Raw genomic sequence first — 17,358 nt, forward strand, 5'->3', positions numbered from 1 at the left:
AATCATCAGCCAGCAATGCACTGCGATGCCGCAGTGAATTATGGGCCGTGACACGCCACTCGAATTTGGCGCGAACGGCCCATACCGTTCGTATTTTGAGGATTGATCGAACATACAATGTTCGAGTTGAACGTGAGTTTGTCTCAAACATGAAGCTCATCTCTACTGGCTACTTGGCGCATCATGTCTGTAGTCTCTGACCATCTCCTGTATCATGTCCGCAGTCTCTGATCATCTCTTATATCATGCCGACAGTCTCTGATCATCTCTTATATCATGTCTGTAGTCTCTGATCATCTCTTATATCATGTCTGCAGTCTCTGATCATCTCTTATATCATGTCCGCAGTCTCTGACCATCTCTTGTATCATGTCTGCAGTCTCTGACCATCTCTTGTATCATGTCTGCAGTCCCTGACCATCTCTTGTATCATGTCTGCAGTCTATGACCATCTCCTATATCATGTCTTCAGTCTCTGACCATCTCTTGTTTCATGTCTGCAGTCAATGACCATCTCTTGTATCATGTCTCTGACCATTCCCTGTATCATGTCTGTTGTGTTTTTTTTTTTTTTTTAAAGAACAGATACAATAAAAAAAAATGGAGTTCTCCTGACTGCTTGCATTTTATTATGAAAACCGCACGCAGTAATCTTGATGCATTGTGATGCATCGCGGAATACAATCAAATCATTGACATGATAATTGTAATCGAATCGTTAGGCCAGTGAAGATGCGCATCTCTAATATATACCGTATATACTCGAGTATAAGCCGACCCGAATATAAGCCGAGGTACCTAATTTTACCACAAAAAAATGGGAAAACGCATTGACTGGAGTATAAGCCTAGGGTGTCCATTTGCAGCTTCAGTGTTCCCATTTGCAGCCTCACTGTGCCCATTTACTGCCTCACTGAGTCCATTTGCAGCCTCACTGTGCCCATCTGCATGCCTCACTTTGCCCATCTGCATGCCTCACTGTGCCATAGACCATGGGACCTAGGCTGCCTGCATGCCTCACTGTGCCTCATGTACCTGACCTCCTGATCTCCCGCTGTGTCATGCAGTCTCCGGATCTCCTGCTGTGTCGTGCAGTCGGCGGCCAACCAGTGTAACAATGCCCCACCTCCTCCTTGTCCTCGTCCATGATAGGCTGAACACTGATTCCCAGCAGTGAGTCAGTGTTCAGAGTTTCACTATCACGGATTAGGAGGAGGCGGGGCTTTGTTATACTGGACCGCCGTCGACCGACTGCATGACACAGCGGAGAGACTCATGTATAAGATGAGGGGGGCTTTTTCAGCACAAAAAATGTGCTGAAAAACTTGGCTTATACTAAAGTATATATATATATATATATATATATATATTAGACATGTGCACAGCAAAAATTTTCGTTTATTTCTGTTTCGTTTCTGTTCGTTTATCGTGATTCGTAACGAGTCGTAATTTCGTAAGACGTTAGTTATCGTATTCGTACTCTTTAGTATTTTCGTAACACTCTTTTTTCCGTTTTCTGTTTTTTTCTGTTAGTTTATTTTTCGTTGAATCGAGATTCGTATTTTCGTTATATTTTGTATTCTGCCGCGTTCGTATTTTTAAAATGATTTTATTCGTTCCTTCGTTTTTACGTTAGTTTAATTTTCGTTGTTTTGTTATTCGTATTTATATTATATTTTCCATCATGCCGCATTCGTATTTTCGTAAAGAAATATATTTTCGTTGCTTTATGATCATTCGTATTTTCATGTCTAATTTCCTTTGATTGTAAAAACTTACTTTTGTAGATTTTATTGCATTCGTAATTCTGTTAGAATACATTTTACGTTTATTCGACACACTACTCGTCGTAATTTTGTAATTCGGATTTTACTGTGATTGACTTGACTGTCTTAGTTAGCACACACACCCTGTCTAGAATGAAGTCTGACGTAGAAGAAAACTAAAATATGTCAGATATTACAAATACAAATCTAGAAAGTAGATGCACTGCAGTCTAACACAGAAAAAGACACAATGAGCCAGGAGGTAATGAGAAAGAAGCTCATTGGGGGAAGGAACAAACCTCTTCAGAGGAAAGGGACAGCGCTCAGTGGCTATTGGTCAGAAATATTTCAGTACTAACGAAAGCCAATTTACATTATTTTGTATTTTCGTTGTTTTCATTTCAGTTTTCCGAAGATCCGTAATTTATTTTTCGTTAGTTTTGATTTTCGTTTTTTAGTCTTTGTTCGGCATTTCGTTTTCTTTTCGGTCTTCGAATATTAGTAAGTTTGCATTTTCGTTCATTTTGTTTTTCGTAATTATTTTTTTTTTTTGGGTTCGGTATTTTCGTTGTTTCTATGTTTTCGTTTCTTTCTTCTTTCGTATCTTCGTTGTTTTCCATATTCGTTATTTTGAAAATATCGTTATTCGTTATTAATTGCGCTAAACCATTCGTTCATTCGTATGTTAACGAATCAACTAAAATAACGAAAAATGACGGAAAACGTATTCGTAACTTAAAAAATTGCACATGCCTAATATATATATATATATATATATATATATATATGTATATATATATATATATATACTGTGGGTCGGATTCAGATACCTGAACGTATCTATCCTAGATGCGTTACGTCGCTGTAACTTTGGGCGCAAGTTCCGTATTCAGAAAGAACTTGCGCCCTAAGGCCCCGTACAGACGACCGAACATGTCTGCTGAAACTGGTCCGCGGACCAGTTTCAGCAGACATGTTCGGTCGTCTGTACAGCCGAGCGGACAGGATTCCAGCGTACATTTGCCCGCCGGGCCTTTTTCGAGCGGGCAAATATTTCTAAACATGTTTAGAAACATGCCCGCTGGAATCCTGTCCGTCGGACATGTTCGGTCGTCTGTACAGACCTACTGTACATGTCCGAGCGGCCGCCATCCCTCGCATGCGTCGAATGACTTCGATGCATGCGTGGAAGCATTGAACTGCCAGGGCCGCGCACGTTGCCGCGTCATCGTCGCGGCGACGGCGCGGCCTCGTCGCCGCGTATCGAGTACGCATGGATTTCTGTATGATGGTGTGTACAGCCATCATACAGAAATATCCGGGCAGACATGTACGCTGAAAACGGTCCGGCGGACCGTTTTCATCGTACATGTTTGCCCGTCTGTACGAGGCCTAAGTTACAGCGGCGTAACGTATGTGGGCCGGCGTAAGCCCGCCTAATTCAAATGGGGATGTTGGGGGCGTGTTTTATTTAAATTTGCTTTGACCATGCGTATTTTACGTTTTTTTTTTACGGCGCATGCGCCGTTCGTGAAAAAATCCCAGTGAGCATGCTCGAAAATCCGCTGCAAAACGTCATTGCTTTCGACGTGAACGTAAATTACGTCCAGCCCTATTCGCGAACGACTTACGCAAACAACGTCAAATTTCAAAACTCGGTGCGGGAACGACGGCCATACTTAACATTAGCTACGCCTCATATAGCAGGGGTAACTATATGCCGGAAAAATCCGAACGCAAACGACATAAAAAAAATAACGCTGGGCGGTCGTTCGTTTCTGAATCGGCGTAAATACTAATTTGCATATTCCTCGCGTAAAAATACGGAAGTGCCACCTATAGCGGCCAGCCTGAAATTGCAGCCTAAGATACGACGGTGTAAGACACTTACACCTGTCGGATCTTAGGGATATCTATGCGTAACTGATTCTCTGAATCAGGCGCATAGATACGACCGACCACACTCAGAGATACAACGGCGTATCAGGAGATACACCGTCGTATCTCTTTTCTGAATCCGGGCCTGTATATATATATATATATATATATATATATATATATATATATATATATATATATATACATATACTGTGTGTATATATATATATATATATATATATATACTGTGTGTGTATATATATATATATATATATATATATATATATATATATATATATATATATATATATATATATATTAGGGCTGTCACTGATTAAAATTGTAATCGATTTTTTAAAATTATTATTATTATTATTATACAGGATTTATATAGCGCCAACAGTTTGCGCAGCGCTTTACATCAGGGAAGACAGTACAGTCACAATACAATTCAATACAGGAGAGATCAGAGGGCCCTGCTCGTTAGAGCTTACAATCAATCAACTCATTTCGATTAATTATAACGCACATACAGATCCAACTACTTTTAGCTGATCTCCTTGCATTGCAACTCTGCATTAGTCAGTGGTAAATGGGGTATACACTATATAAAATCACCTGACACTAGTTCGTTTCCACAATCCATGACTTCAAGGGGTTGTAAAGGTACAATATTTTTTTTCCTAAATAGCTTCCTTTACCTTAGTGCAGTCCTCCTTCACTTACCTCATCCTTCGATTTTGCTTTAAATGTCCTTATTTCTTCTGAGAAATCCTCACTTCCTGTTCTTCTGCCTGTAACTCCACACAGTAATGCAAGGCTTTCTCCCTGGTGTGGAGTGTCGTGCTCGCCCCCTCTCTAGGACTACAGAAGAGTCAGGACGCCCACTAACACACAGCTCCTTTCTCTATCTGCAATGTAGAGAGCTTCCTGACTCTGCTGTAGTCCAAGGGAGGGGGCGAGCATGACACTCCACACCAGGGAGAAAGCCTTGCATTACTGTGTGGAGTTACAGACAGAAGAACAGGAAGTGAGGATTTCTCAGAAGAAATAAGGACATTTAAAAGCAAAATCAAAGGATGCGGTAAGTGAGGACTGCACTAAGGTAAAGGAAGCTATTTAGAGAAAAAAAGATTGTACAACCCCTTCACAGTTCACACAAATAGGTTTCAAAATTCATACTGTAGAACTGACGTAAGTGATTTTTTTTTATTAAACTTTAAGAAAAACTTATCTCCCCCACTGTAATTTCCACATCTCCCCCACTGTAATATCCACATCTCCCCACTGTAATATCCACATCTCCCCCCACTGTAATATCCACATCTCCCCCCACTGTAATGTCCACATTTCCCCCACTGTAATATCCACATCTCCCCACTGTAATATCCACATCTCCCCCCACTGTAATATCCACATCTCCCCCACTGTAATATCCACATCTCCCCACTGTAATATCCACATCTCCCCCCTGTAATATCCACATCTCCCCCCCACTGTAATGTCCACATCTCCCCCACTGTAATATCCACATCTCCCCCACTGTAATATCCACATCTCCCCCACTGTATATATAGGAATTGTCTGCTCTTACCAGAATAAAAACGACAGCAGGCAGACCCGTCTGCAGACGAGACAAGCAGGCAGGTGATGATGACGTCTACTAAGCCACCGCCGGGTGTATTAAGATTGCCGTTGCTCCCGGAGCTAGGCCAAAGCCATGGCCTTTCCTATGGGTGGACTCCCTGAAGACCCGGAGAGGTGAGTACCGATCAAAATAATTTTCATTGATTAAAAAACAATTAATGATTAATCAAGGAATTAATCGTTAATTTCGGCAGCCCTAATATATATATATTAGTGCTGTCAAGCGATTAAAATTTCTAATCGCGATTAATCGCATTAATGTCATAGTTAACTCACGATTAATCGCATTTAATCAAATTGAAAAGTGAATCGGCTTGCTTTTTGCAAATGTTTATTGAAAACAAAATTGGCATATAATGTAGTGTTCAAAACTAACATTAACACTTGGAGCAAATAAGCTCTCACACAATGTAACACTGTCCATTAATAAAAAAGTGAAAAATACTTTGTCACACAAACAGCCCCTTTCTAAGGGATCAAAACAGGGCGATACAAAATCAAATTACAAAGTGTACATGTAAGGTAAACTAGGACTCAGCCTATAGTGCAATTAAACCATGGCTCATCAACTCAGCCTCTTATTTCAGAAAGTATGAACAGTAACGGTAACCAATAAAATGTAAGCATACTACTTCTTTGCTTTGAGCCAGTTACTCAAACACACAAGCCTGTTGACATTTTCAGACAACAGGGAAGCTCGCTTCTTTTGTACAACATGCCCAGACAGTGAAAACAACCTTTCAGAAGGTACTGATGTGGCTGGTGTTGCTAAGTACTTGCGTGCAAGGCGGGCCATTTCACTGTGTGCCCCTTCATGTGTGGACCACCATTCCTGGGGACAGTCATCCATGCCAGTAAGAGGCTCTGACTTGTAGCGCCTCAGACATTGGTCAATACTGTCCTCCTCTTCATCAGACGAAGACTCGTTTGTAAGCATAAGTGTTGGTTTCTTCGTAGGAGGCTCAGGCGTGACTTTGTTATCCGGCTGTGCAGGCCTCTCCCTTACCATCTCCTGGAGCAAGGCGCGGATCGTACCCCACACCTCAGCCCTGTCAGGTTTGCTCAGACACTTGAGATCCTTAAACCTTGAAATGAAATGAAATGCAACTTTAATACAAGTACAGGTGCGGGTATAACAAAATTGCGACAATACCCCTATCTCATTGCTATCTGACCTTGGGTCAAGTGCTGTCGCAACTCTCAGCCACGTGATGTTGGTCTTCTCCTTGCGACCCTCCATGTCTGCTGCGAAGGTTCCCTTGAACTTGATCGTGTAAGCTGGATCATCCTCAGTAACCTCCATCACTCGTGACAGATGACACAACGCTGGCAGCACCACTGAGCAAGACACAAACTTCTCTCCTCCCAGGAGTTCAGAAACATACCTGCAATAATATAGAGATTCACTTTTGTGGGGAACTAGTTAGGCCTACTGTAATTCTCTCACCCACTCACCACACTCACACACTCTCTAATCTTTCACACATGCATAGCCTACCTGCACGCACATATACCATAGTTGCCAACATTTGTCCTGAGACACTTTGCAGCACAGCTATTAATTAATTACCACACTCACTTCCCCGAAGCTCCACCCACTACGCATAATGTTCGCCAGGCGAAGATTATGCGGAGTGGGTGGAGCTTCGGAGAAGTCAGTGTGGTAATTAATTAATAGCTGTGCTGCAAAGTGTCCCTGGAAATTTTTAAATAATGTTGGCAAGTATGATATACACACACCCAATCATTAATGTTACTGCTCTGACACAGACCTACTTTGATTTAACAAACAGATATACAAACGACACGGATACACAATGAATTACCTGCAGTGCTCCAGCACAGCCTCGAGCTTCTTCAGTTTCTCCAGCTCAGTAACTGTTGGCATGGCGATGTTGGTTGTGTGCAGGGCCAGTGCATCTTTCAGTGGTTCAGCATTCCGCTGAACACGCTTGATCATTTCCAGGGTACTATTCCATCTGGTTGACACTTCCTGTGCGAGTGACTCTTTCTTCTTATTATGTGTGACTTGTTGTTGCTCGAGCTCCGCTTGGTTTGCAGGGCTGTGCTTAAAATGTCCCACGACCTTTCTGCATTTTGCCAATGCGCTGTCAAACGGGCTGTTGGTTAGAGAAACCGTGACGGCTCGGTGCACACTGTGTGCGATGCACGGCACGTGCACAAAGGGGAGCTGCCTGGCCGCTGCAATCATGTTGCGTGCACTATCCGTGGTCAGTGAGACAACTTTTTGTTCAATGTCCCACTCTCTAGCTACTTGCATAAAGTGCTCTGCAACAGCATCAGCGAAGTGCCTCTCTTCTGTCTTTAGAACAGTCAAAGCATGAGCTTGAAGTTTCCACTGTGGATCAAAGTAATGCGCTGTGACCCCGAGGTAGTTGTGATTACTTACGGACGTCCAGTAATCACCAGTGAGCGCGACTGCTTTTGTATTGTCCAACGCCTGCTGTACCTTGGCTTTCTCCGTTTCGTACAATTTCTGTACGTTGCTTGTAATGGTGGCTCTCGAAGGCAATTCGTAGGTCCAGTCGTTTGATGCGATGCGAATGATATCAGCTAGACCCTCGTCCTCCACAACATTAACAGGCCTACATGCAGTAGCCACCCATTTAGCTATGGCTGCAGTAAGTTTGTTCTTAGTTGTGGTATCCATGTGCTTCTGTCTGAAAACATCCATTGTCGCCTGGCTTTGACCAGGGAGCGGAGAATTCCCATCAGCTGTGTGCTTGGCCATCAAGTGGTATTTCAGACTGGACGTGCTGCGATGATAGCTCAGTTCACAACCACAAAACCCACAGATCACTTTGGTCTTGTCAATGGAACCATTTGGCAACTTTTTAAAAGTAAACTTTCCATTCAGAATCTTATTGGAATCCATTTCGGCAACCTCGTGTTTCCGTTTCCGGTCTAGCTAGATGTATGGTGTTGTAGTTCTGAAAAAAACCAATAAAGTTTGTTTGGCCAAAAAGGTTCACCCTTTAAAATTATAAGTTTGATCTATGTTCGTTTTATGAGGTATTGGTCTATATCAGGGGTGGGCAATTATTTTTTCGATGGGGCCACATGAGAAACTAAAAATATTTTGGAGGGCCGGGCCAAAAGGCTAAACTCAATACTGATGCAATTGTATTTCTTTATAAAAAGCAGTAAATATCATTGTTGGAAAACTGGGAGACAGAGGCTGGGGACATGGCACAGGAGGGGGACAGAGGCTGGGGACATGACACAGGAGGGGGACAGAGGCTGGGGACATGACACAGGAGGGGGACAGAGGCTGGGGACATGACACAGGAGGGGGACAGACGCTGGGGACATGACACAGGAGGGGGACAGACGCTGGGGACATGACACAGGAGGGGGACAGAGGCTGGGGACATGACACAGGAGGGGGACAGAGGCTGGGGACATGACACAGGAGGGGGACAGAGGCTGGGGACATGACACAGGAGGGGGACAGAGGCTGGGGACATGACACAGGAGGGGGACAGAGGCTGGGGACATGACACAGGAGGGGGACAGAGGCTGGGGACAGGCAGCCACTGTTTAATCAATAACAATTGATTAAACAGTGGCTGCATGTGATGGCACAGTGGCTGCGTGTGATTGGCACAGTGGCTGCGTGTGATTGGCACAGTGGCTGCGTGTGATTGGCACAGTGGCTGCGTTTGATGGGAACAGTGGCTGCATGTGATTGGCACAGTGGCTGCGTTTGATGGGAACAGTGGCTGCGTGTGATTGGCACAGTGGCTGCGTGTGATTGGCACAGTGGCTGCGTGTGATTGGCACAGTGGCTGCATGTGATTGGCACAGTGGCTGCGTTTGATGGGCACAGTGGCTGCATGTGATTGGCACAGTGGCTGCGTGTGATTGGCACAGTGGCTGCATGTGATTGGCACAGTGGCTGCGTTTGATGGGCACAGTGGCTGCATGTGATTGGCACAGTGGCTGCGTGTGATTGGCACAGTGGCTGCATGTGATTGGCACAGTGGCTGCATGTGATTGGCACAGTGGCTGCGTTTGATGGGAACAGTGGCTGCATGTGATTGGCACAGTGGCTGCGTTTGATGGGAACAGTGGCTGCGTGTGATTGGCACAGTGGCTGCGTGTGATTGGCACAGTGGCTGCGTGTGATTGGCACAGTGGCTGCGTTTGATGGGAACAGTGGCTGCATGTGATTGGCACAGTGGCTGCATGTGATTGGCACAGTGGCTGCGTTTGATGGGAACAGTGGCTGCGTGTGATTGGCACAGTGGCTGCGTGTGATTGGCACAGTGGCTGCGTGTGATTGGCACAGTGGCTGCATGTGATTGGCACAGTGGCTGCATTTGATGGGCACAGTGGCTGCGTGTGATTGGCACAGTGGCTGCATGTGATTGGCACAGTGGCTGCGTTTGATGGGCACAGTGGCTGCATGTGATTGGCACAGTGGCTGCGTGTGATTGGCACAGTGGCTGCGTTTGATGGGCACAGTGGCTGCATGTGATTGGCACAGTGGCTGCATGTGATTGGCACAGTGGCTGCGTTTGATGGGAACAGTGGCTGCGTGTGATTGGCACAGTGAGTAAATGAGAATAAGTACAGTAGCTCTGCACCTGGCTAGCCAAAGTGGATTCTTTGTAAGTATTTTTTTTGTGTCAGCACTCAGCACGTACCTCTTAATCTTAATCTCAACAACTTTATCGCACGATTAAGAAGTTTGACAATTAAATCATTATTATTTTATATTGCACAAAGTCGCGCCATCCTACCGACACTGAAAAATAAAAAATAATAAATCTGCGCTATCAGGGCAACAAGCAGCTACATACAATCCAGTGAAAAAAAGGAAAGCAATACAAACAAAACTCAAAAATATGCAGCGCTGAAAAATAAATGGTGAATAGACAATGATGTCTATCTGGAACCCACATAAATAAAAATGTGTAAGTCCATGGATTAATACAATAATCTTAGGATTAAATGATGTGATGAGGACACTATAGACGTGTGTCTAAGTCTCAATGAATACAAAAATATAAGTCTATAGAAGTGAACATAAAGCCGGAAGTTGAGATGGTCAATCAAATGACAGTGACAAGACACCCACGGTGATCCTAAGTGAACTAGAATATTGGTGTAAACGCCCGCCACCAGAAAGGGAGGCTTACCGGATGCGGTCCACCGCATCCGGTAAGCCTCCCTTTCTGGTGGCGGGCGTTTACACCAATATTCTAGTTCACTTAGGATCACCGTGGGTGTCTTGTCACTGTCATTTGATTGACTATCTCAACTTCCGGCTTTATGTTCACTTCTATAGACTTATATTTTTGTATTCATTGAGACTTAGACACACGTCTATAGTGTCCTCATCACATCATTTAATCCTAAAATTATTGTATTAATCCATGGACTTACACATTTTTATTTATGTGGGTTCCAGATAGACATCATTGTCTATTCACCATTTATTTTTCAGCGCTGCATTTTTTTGAGTTTCATCCTACCGACACTGCCTGTTATTTTTTTTTTGTCAGCACTCGGCACGTACCTCTTTAATCTTCTTCACCTGATGGCGTTCCCGCGGGAGTGGGCGTTCCCAAGCACTGCCTGTGATTGACAGGCTTCCGAACGGCGCATACTGCGCGTCACAGGTTGCCGGAAAAACCCGAACGTCGGTGCGGCTCTATACGGCGCATGCGCACCGACGTTCGGGTTTTTCCGGCAACCTGTGACGCGCAGTATGCGCCGTTCGGAAGCCTGTCAATCACAGGCAGTGCTTGGGAACGCCCACTCCCGCGGGAACGCCATCGGGTGAAGAAGATTAAGAGGTACGTGCCGAGTGCTGACAAAAAAAAAATAACAGGCAGTGTCGGTAGGATGGCGCGACTTTTTTCAATATAAAATATAACGATTTAATTTTCAAACGTCTTAATCGCGCGATAAAGTTATTGACGGCGTTAAAACGGGTCTGCGTTAACGCCGTCAATAACGCGTTTACTTGACAGCACTAATATATATATATATATATATATATATATATATATATTAAATGGGTACTGATATTGATTGGTAAAGTTAATCCAGGGAAAATCCGATTGCCTCTCCGGGGATTAGGAAGGATTTTTTTCCCCTGCTGTAACAAATTGGATCATGCTTTGCTGAAGTTTTTCACCTTCCTCTGGATCAACTGTGGGTATAGGATTGGGTATATGGGATTGCATGATATCATTTTTTATGTATTGTTTTTTTTTATGGTTGAACTAGATGGACTTGTGTCTTTTTTCAACCTGACTAACTATGTAACTATGTAAAGGGGCAAGTGGATGATGCTGTGTTCAAATAACTCAGCTGACTTCTCCATGCATGATGCTGGGCTATGGCAGGAGTAGCTGTGGACAAGGAGACAGAATGGCTGCTGCGTTGGACTGCGCACTAGTCTCTGCTTGGGTGATAGAGAATGAGGAGAATGAGGATGGTTTAATAAGCCAGTCCAACACCTCCTTTGCATGCTGCATGCTGTGGCTGGATTTACACTCACAATAGCACACTAACTCGCTAGTAGCAATGAACAGAGCCCTCTTATATCCATCTCCACTCCAATATCACACTGCAAATGGCTGCTCTAAGAAGGAACCTTTTATAGTGTGGGGTGGTTCTATGAGCCATGAGCCATAATTAGGCACAATCATCATTACTTTCTCCAATCATGGCTCTGGCAGTGTTCTGTGCTGTGATTGGGCAAATCCTTCATTGCTTTATCCAATCAAGGATCAATGCACTGTGCCGGACCACAATGCATTGTGGGGTGTTCTGAGGGCCGAACAAATGGTTGAATGCCCCGACAATGCCCCAACAATTTGGGTGTTCGCTGAATGGGCGAACAGCCAATGTTTGACCAGAGCCGTTCGCCCAACACTATTCATTATCCACTACTTATCATGAATCCATGCTGTCTTGAGCTTTTATTAAACTCTTCAGTATCTACCTAACTATAGAATTTTAAATAACAGGTCTATAGTTACTGGGCCCTTTTTAAGAATAGGCACCACATTGGCCAATCCAGGGGTGCTATGTCAGTCATTAAAGAGTCCATAAAAATAAGAAACAATAGCTTTGACAGAGCTCAATTATTTTAGGGTCCATGGTGTATGCTATCTGGTCTAGGTGCTTTATTCACCTTCATTTTGTCTAAATATTTCTGGACCATATACATTTTGAGCCATAGTGGTTCATTTGGGCTATGCCAATATCATCCACACTATGGACATGAGCTCCCCCAAGCTCCTTTGTATACACAGAGCTGAAGTATTTAATACATTTGCCTTCTCTTTGTCCCCAGTCACACACTGCAGATTATTATTTTATTATTTTTTGTGGATTTGTCCAGCTCTCTTTTGCAATCTGTTCTTTATTTTAATTTTGTGGCTTTGATTTCCTTTTACATATTCTGTTATATTCTTTGTAACGTTTAAATGATGATGGTGTTCCTTCATTTTAATATTTTTTTAAAAGCTCTTTTCTTATTATTTATAGCATTTAAAAATTTGTCCGAGAGAGCCATGTTGGTTTTTTCAGCCTTTATACTCATTGCCAAGGGGAATATATCATAGGCGTATTTTAAATGATAGAGACAAAATATCAACCAAAAAGTGAGTAAAATAAATATTTAATCCCCAAGCAAAACATGATTTAGTAGTTGGTGGAGAAACACTTGTTGACAAGCACAGAGGTAAGATGTTTCTTGTAGTTTGTTACCAGGTTTGCATGCATCTCAGGAGGGATATTGGTCCATATCATCGCAAATGCCCTAAACCGCCCCCGCAAACTCTTCAATCTAGTCACCCAGACCATAAACCCAGTCTGTCTAGAGGCCCCGAATTCTGATTCACATAAATTTTGCAACGAATTATCGGATTATTTCATTAACAAAATTGAAAAAATCTGTGAAAGTATTCAGCAAAATAGAACCTTCATCAACCCCCCCTAAATCACAAACCTAATACCCACATAAATCCGCAGCAATCAACGAATTTCACTCTAAAACCCATTTCCATCGATGCCACTAAAAATATCATCGGTACTCTGCGAAATAGCACAGCGCCCAATGATATCATCCCCACTAAACTGCTGAAAGAATGTGCCGATATTTTGGCACCAGCTATCACGCAGCTCATAAACCAGTCATTCAAGGAGGGCATGGTGCCAACCTTGCTGAAACAAGGCATAATCAAACCAATACTAAAAAAAACTACCCTCGACCCCAAAGACCCAAACCACAGTCAACCCATAACAGGCCTAAATGTCTTCTCCAAGGTAATGGAGAAAGAAGTTACAGCTACAACATCATTTAGACACCCACAAATTACTCGATCTGTTTAAATCGGGTTTCCGTCCTGGTCGCGGGACAAAAACAGCACTACTCAAAATATGGGATGATGCTCTCGAGGCAGCAGACGAAGGAGAATCTTGTCTTCTGGTACTGTTGGACCTAAGCGCAGCTTTTGATACAGTAGACCACAAATTATTACTGACTCGGATAGCTGAAGTAGCCAGAGTCGCGGAATGTGATTTCTCCTCCTTCTTGGAAAACCGATCACAAATAGTAAAACTTGGTCCTTTCACTTCTGAAAGTCCCTCAGGGATCCCATTTGTCACCTGTTCTGTTCAATATCTATCTCCGCCCTCTTTTTGAAATCATCAGTAACCAGAAGTTACTTTACCACTCTTATGCAGATGACACACAACTGTATTTTCGCATCTGCAACAAAAAGGATCATTATCTCGGACTAGAGAAATGCCTTACTTTGATAGAAAATTGGATGACGAAGAGTTATCTTAAACTCAACGGTTCGAAAACAAAGCTTCTTCTGTTTCACGCCAATCAAAAGAATCATCCCGCAACAACATGGACACATCCGCCCATTCTGGGTAAAACCATCACCCCTAGCACCAAAGTCAAAAGTCTCGGAGTCATTTTTGACACCTACATGACAATGGATGCACAAATAGGGTCAGTAGTCAGCGGATCGCACCATCTGCTGCGCCTACTATGCAGACTCACTCCCTTTATCCCAAAAGAAGACATAGCAGTCGTGGTGGGAACAATTATCAAATCCAGACTTGACTATGCAAATGCCCTCTATCTCGGACTCCCTAAATACCAAATCACTCGTCTGCAAGTCGTTCAAAATACGGCCGCTCGACTTGTGACTGGGAAAAAAAGATGGGAATCAATCTCACCTTGACTGAGATCCCTTCATTGGTTGCCTGTAAAAGACAGAATCACCTTCAAGGCACTCTGTCTAACGCATAAGTGTGTTCAAGGAAATGCCCCCCAATATCTATGCAAAAAACTAAAAGCTCACAACCCCAATCGCGTTCTGCGATCCACCAACCAAAATATACTCCAGATACCCAAAGCCAGATACAAGTCCAAAGGAGAACGAAGATTTGCAGTCCAATGACCTAGACTATGGAACGCTCTACCAACCAGCATCCGACTGGAGGTGAACTACTTGGCCTTCAAAACCCATCTCTTCTGAGGGCAAAAAAGTTTACTCAGGGAACGGATACTAAGCGCCCAGAGGCGACTCAGTTTGCATGTGTTGCGCTATATAAGTTTCTCACTCACTCACTCTTCTTTACAGATCTTCTCTAAATCCTTAAGGTTTCTCGGCTGTCGCTTGGCAACTCAAAATTTCATTCCCCTCTATAAATTTTCTATAGGATTAAGGTCTGGGGACTAGCTAGGCCACTCCATGACCTTAACCACTTAAGACCCGAACCAATATGCAGGCTAAAGACCAGTGGTGTTTTTGAAAAAAAAAAATGATATTTTCTACTTTTTGTCATAAGAAAAATCGAATAAACTCAATTTCAGTCATACATTTAGGCCAAAATGTATTCAGCCACATGTCTTTAGTAAAAAAAATTGCAATAAGCGTATATATTTTCTGGTTTTCGCAAAAGTTATAGCGTCTACAATCTAGGGTAAATTTTCTGGAATTTACACAGCTTTTAATTTATAATTGCCTATCTCATTTATTGAGGTGCCAAAATGGCAGGGCAGTAAAAACCCCCCCCCCAAATGACCCCATTTTGGAAACTGCCGAGAGGCATGTTGAGTCCATTGAATATTTTTTTTTTTGTCCCAAGTGATTGAATAATGACAAAAAAAAAATTGTCACTAAATGATATATTGCTCACACATGCCATGGTTATATGTGGAATTGCACCCCAAAATACATTCTGCCGCTTCTCCTGAGTAAAGAGATACCACATGTTTGGGACTTTTTGGGAGCCTAGCCGCGTATTGGGCCCCAAAAACCAAGCACCGCCTTCAGCATTTCTAAGGGCGCAAATTTTTGATTTCACTCCTCACTACCTATCACAGTTTCGAAGGCCATAAAATGCCAAATTAGCACAAAACCCCCCCCAAATTACCCAATTTTGAAAAGTAGACACCCCAAGCTATTTGCTGAGAGGCATGTGGAGTCCATGGAATATTTTATATTTTTCCACAAGTTGCGGAAAATGACAAAATGATTTTTTTTTGCACAAAGTTGTCACTAAATGATACATTGCTCACACATGCCATGGGCATATGTGTAATTACACCCCAAAATACATTCTGCTGCTTGTCCTGAGTACGGGGATACCACATGTGTGGGACTTTTTGGGAGCCTAGATGCGTACGGGGCACCGAAAACCAAGCACCACTTTTAAGATTTCTAAGGGCATACATTTTTGATTTCACTCCTCACTACCTATCACTACCTATCACAGTTTTTAAGGCCATAAAATGCCAAGATGGCACACAACCCCCCCAAATGACCCCATTTTGGAAAGAAGACACCCCAAGATATTTGCTGAGAGGCATGTTGAGCCCATTAAAAAAATTTCTTTACCCCAAGTGATTGAATAATGACCAAAAAAAAAAGTTGTCACTAAATTAAATATATTGCTCACACATGCCATGGTTATATGTGGAATTGCACCCCAAAATACATTCAGCTGCTTCTCCTGAGTATGGGGATACCACATGTTTGGGACTTTTTGGGAGCCTAGCCGAGTATGGGGCCCCAAAAACCAAGCAATGCCTTCCAGATTTCTAAGGGCACAAATTTTTGATTTCACTCCTTACTACCTATCACAGTTTTGAAGGCCATAAAATGCCAATATGTCACACAACCCCCCCAAATAACCCCATTTTGGAAAGAAGACACCCCAAGCTATTTGCTGAGAGGCATGTTGAGCCCATTGAATATTTTTTTTTGCCCCAAGTGATTGAATAATGACCAAAAAAAAAAAAAAATTTACAAAAAGTTGTCACTAAATGATATATTGCTCACACATGCAATGGGCAAATGTGGAATTACACCCCAAAATACATTCTGCTGCTTCTCCTGAGTATGGGGATACCACATGTGTGGGACTTTTTGGGAGCCTAGCCGCATACGGGACCCTGAAAACTAAGCACCGCCTTCAGGCTTTCTAAGGGCATATATTTTTGATTTCCCTCCTCACTACTTATCACAGTTTCAAAGGCCATAAAATGGCAAAATAGCACAAAACCCCCCCAAATGACCCCATTTTGGAAAGTAGACACCCCAAGCTATTTGCTGAGAGGCATGGTGAGTATTTTACAGCTCTCATTTGTTTTTGATTTCTTTTTTACATTTTTAAAACTTTTTGACAAAAAGCGAGATCTGCAAAATACTCACCATACCTCTCAGCAAATAGCTTTGGGTGTCTACTTTCCAAAATGGGGTCATTTGGGGGGGGGGGGGGTTTGTTCCATTTGGGCATTCCATGGCCTCCGAAACTGTGATAGGTAGTGAGGAGTGAAATCAATAATTTACACCCTTAGAAAGCCTGAAGGCGGTGATTGGATTTTGGGGTCCCGTACGCGGCTAGGCTCCCAAAAAGTCTCACACATGTGGTTTCCTCGTACTCAGGAGAAGCAGCAGAATGTATTTTGGGGTGTAATTCCACATATACCAATGGCATGTTTGAGCAATATATCATTTAGTGACGGAAAAAAAAATTGTCTTTTTCCTGCAACTTGTGT

At 43.0% G+C, this 17,358-nt stretch overlaps 2 protein-coding genes across 3 annotated transcripts in view; one reads left to right on the top strand and one right to left on the bottom strand.

The window, feature by feature from the left end:
- GRIN2A (glutamate ionotropic receptor NMDA type subunit 2A) overlaps nucleotides 1-17,358 on the top strand; it is a 1,843,544-nt gene that overhangs the window by 120,397 nt on the left and 1,705,789 nt on the right. The gene's annotated exons all lie outside the window — the stretch shown is intronic.
- Nucleotides 5,510-8,232, bottom strand: LOC120943584 (E3 SUMO-protein ligase ZBED1-like). Of its 2 annotated transcripts, XM_040356963.1 has the most exons (3): nucleotides 7,118-8,232; nucleotides 6,467-6,676; nucleotides 5,510-6,376 (listed from the first exon to the last, which is right to left on the bottom strand). In XM_040356963.1, the coding sequence occupies exons 1-3, from the start codon at nucleotides 8,185-8,187 to the stop codon at nucleotides 5,920-5,922; spliced, it is 1,737 nt and encodes a 578-aa protein (XP_040212897.1). In that variant the 5' UTR covers nucleotides 8,188-8,232; the 3' UTR covers nucleotides 5,510-5,919. The 2 variants fall into 2 exon arrangements, with proteins under 2 accessions (XP_040212897.1, XP_040212895.1); XM_040356961.1 differs by having other exon boundaries at nucleotides 5,510-6,676.

The sequence above is a fragment of the Rana temporaria genome, chromosome 6, assembly GCF_905171775.1.
Source record: "Rana temporaria chromosome 6, aRanTem1.1, whole genome shotgun sequence".
NCBI classification, from domain to species: domain Eukaryota; kingdom Metazoa; phylum Chordata; class Amphibia; order Anura; family Ranidae; genus Rana; species Rana temporaria.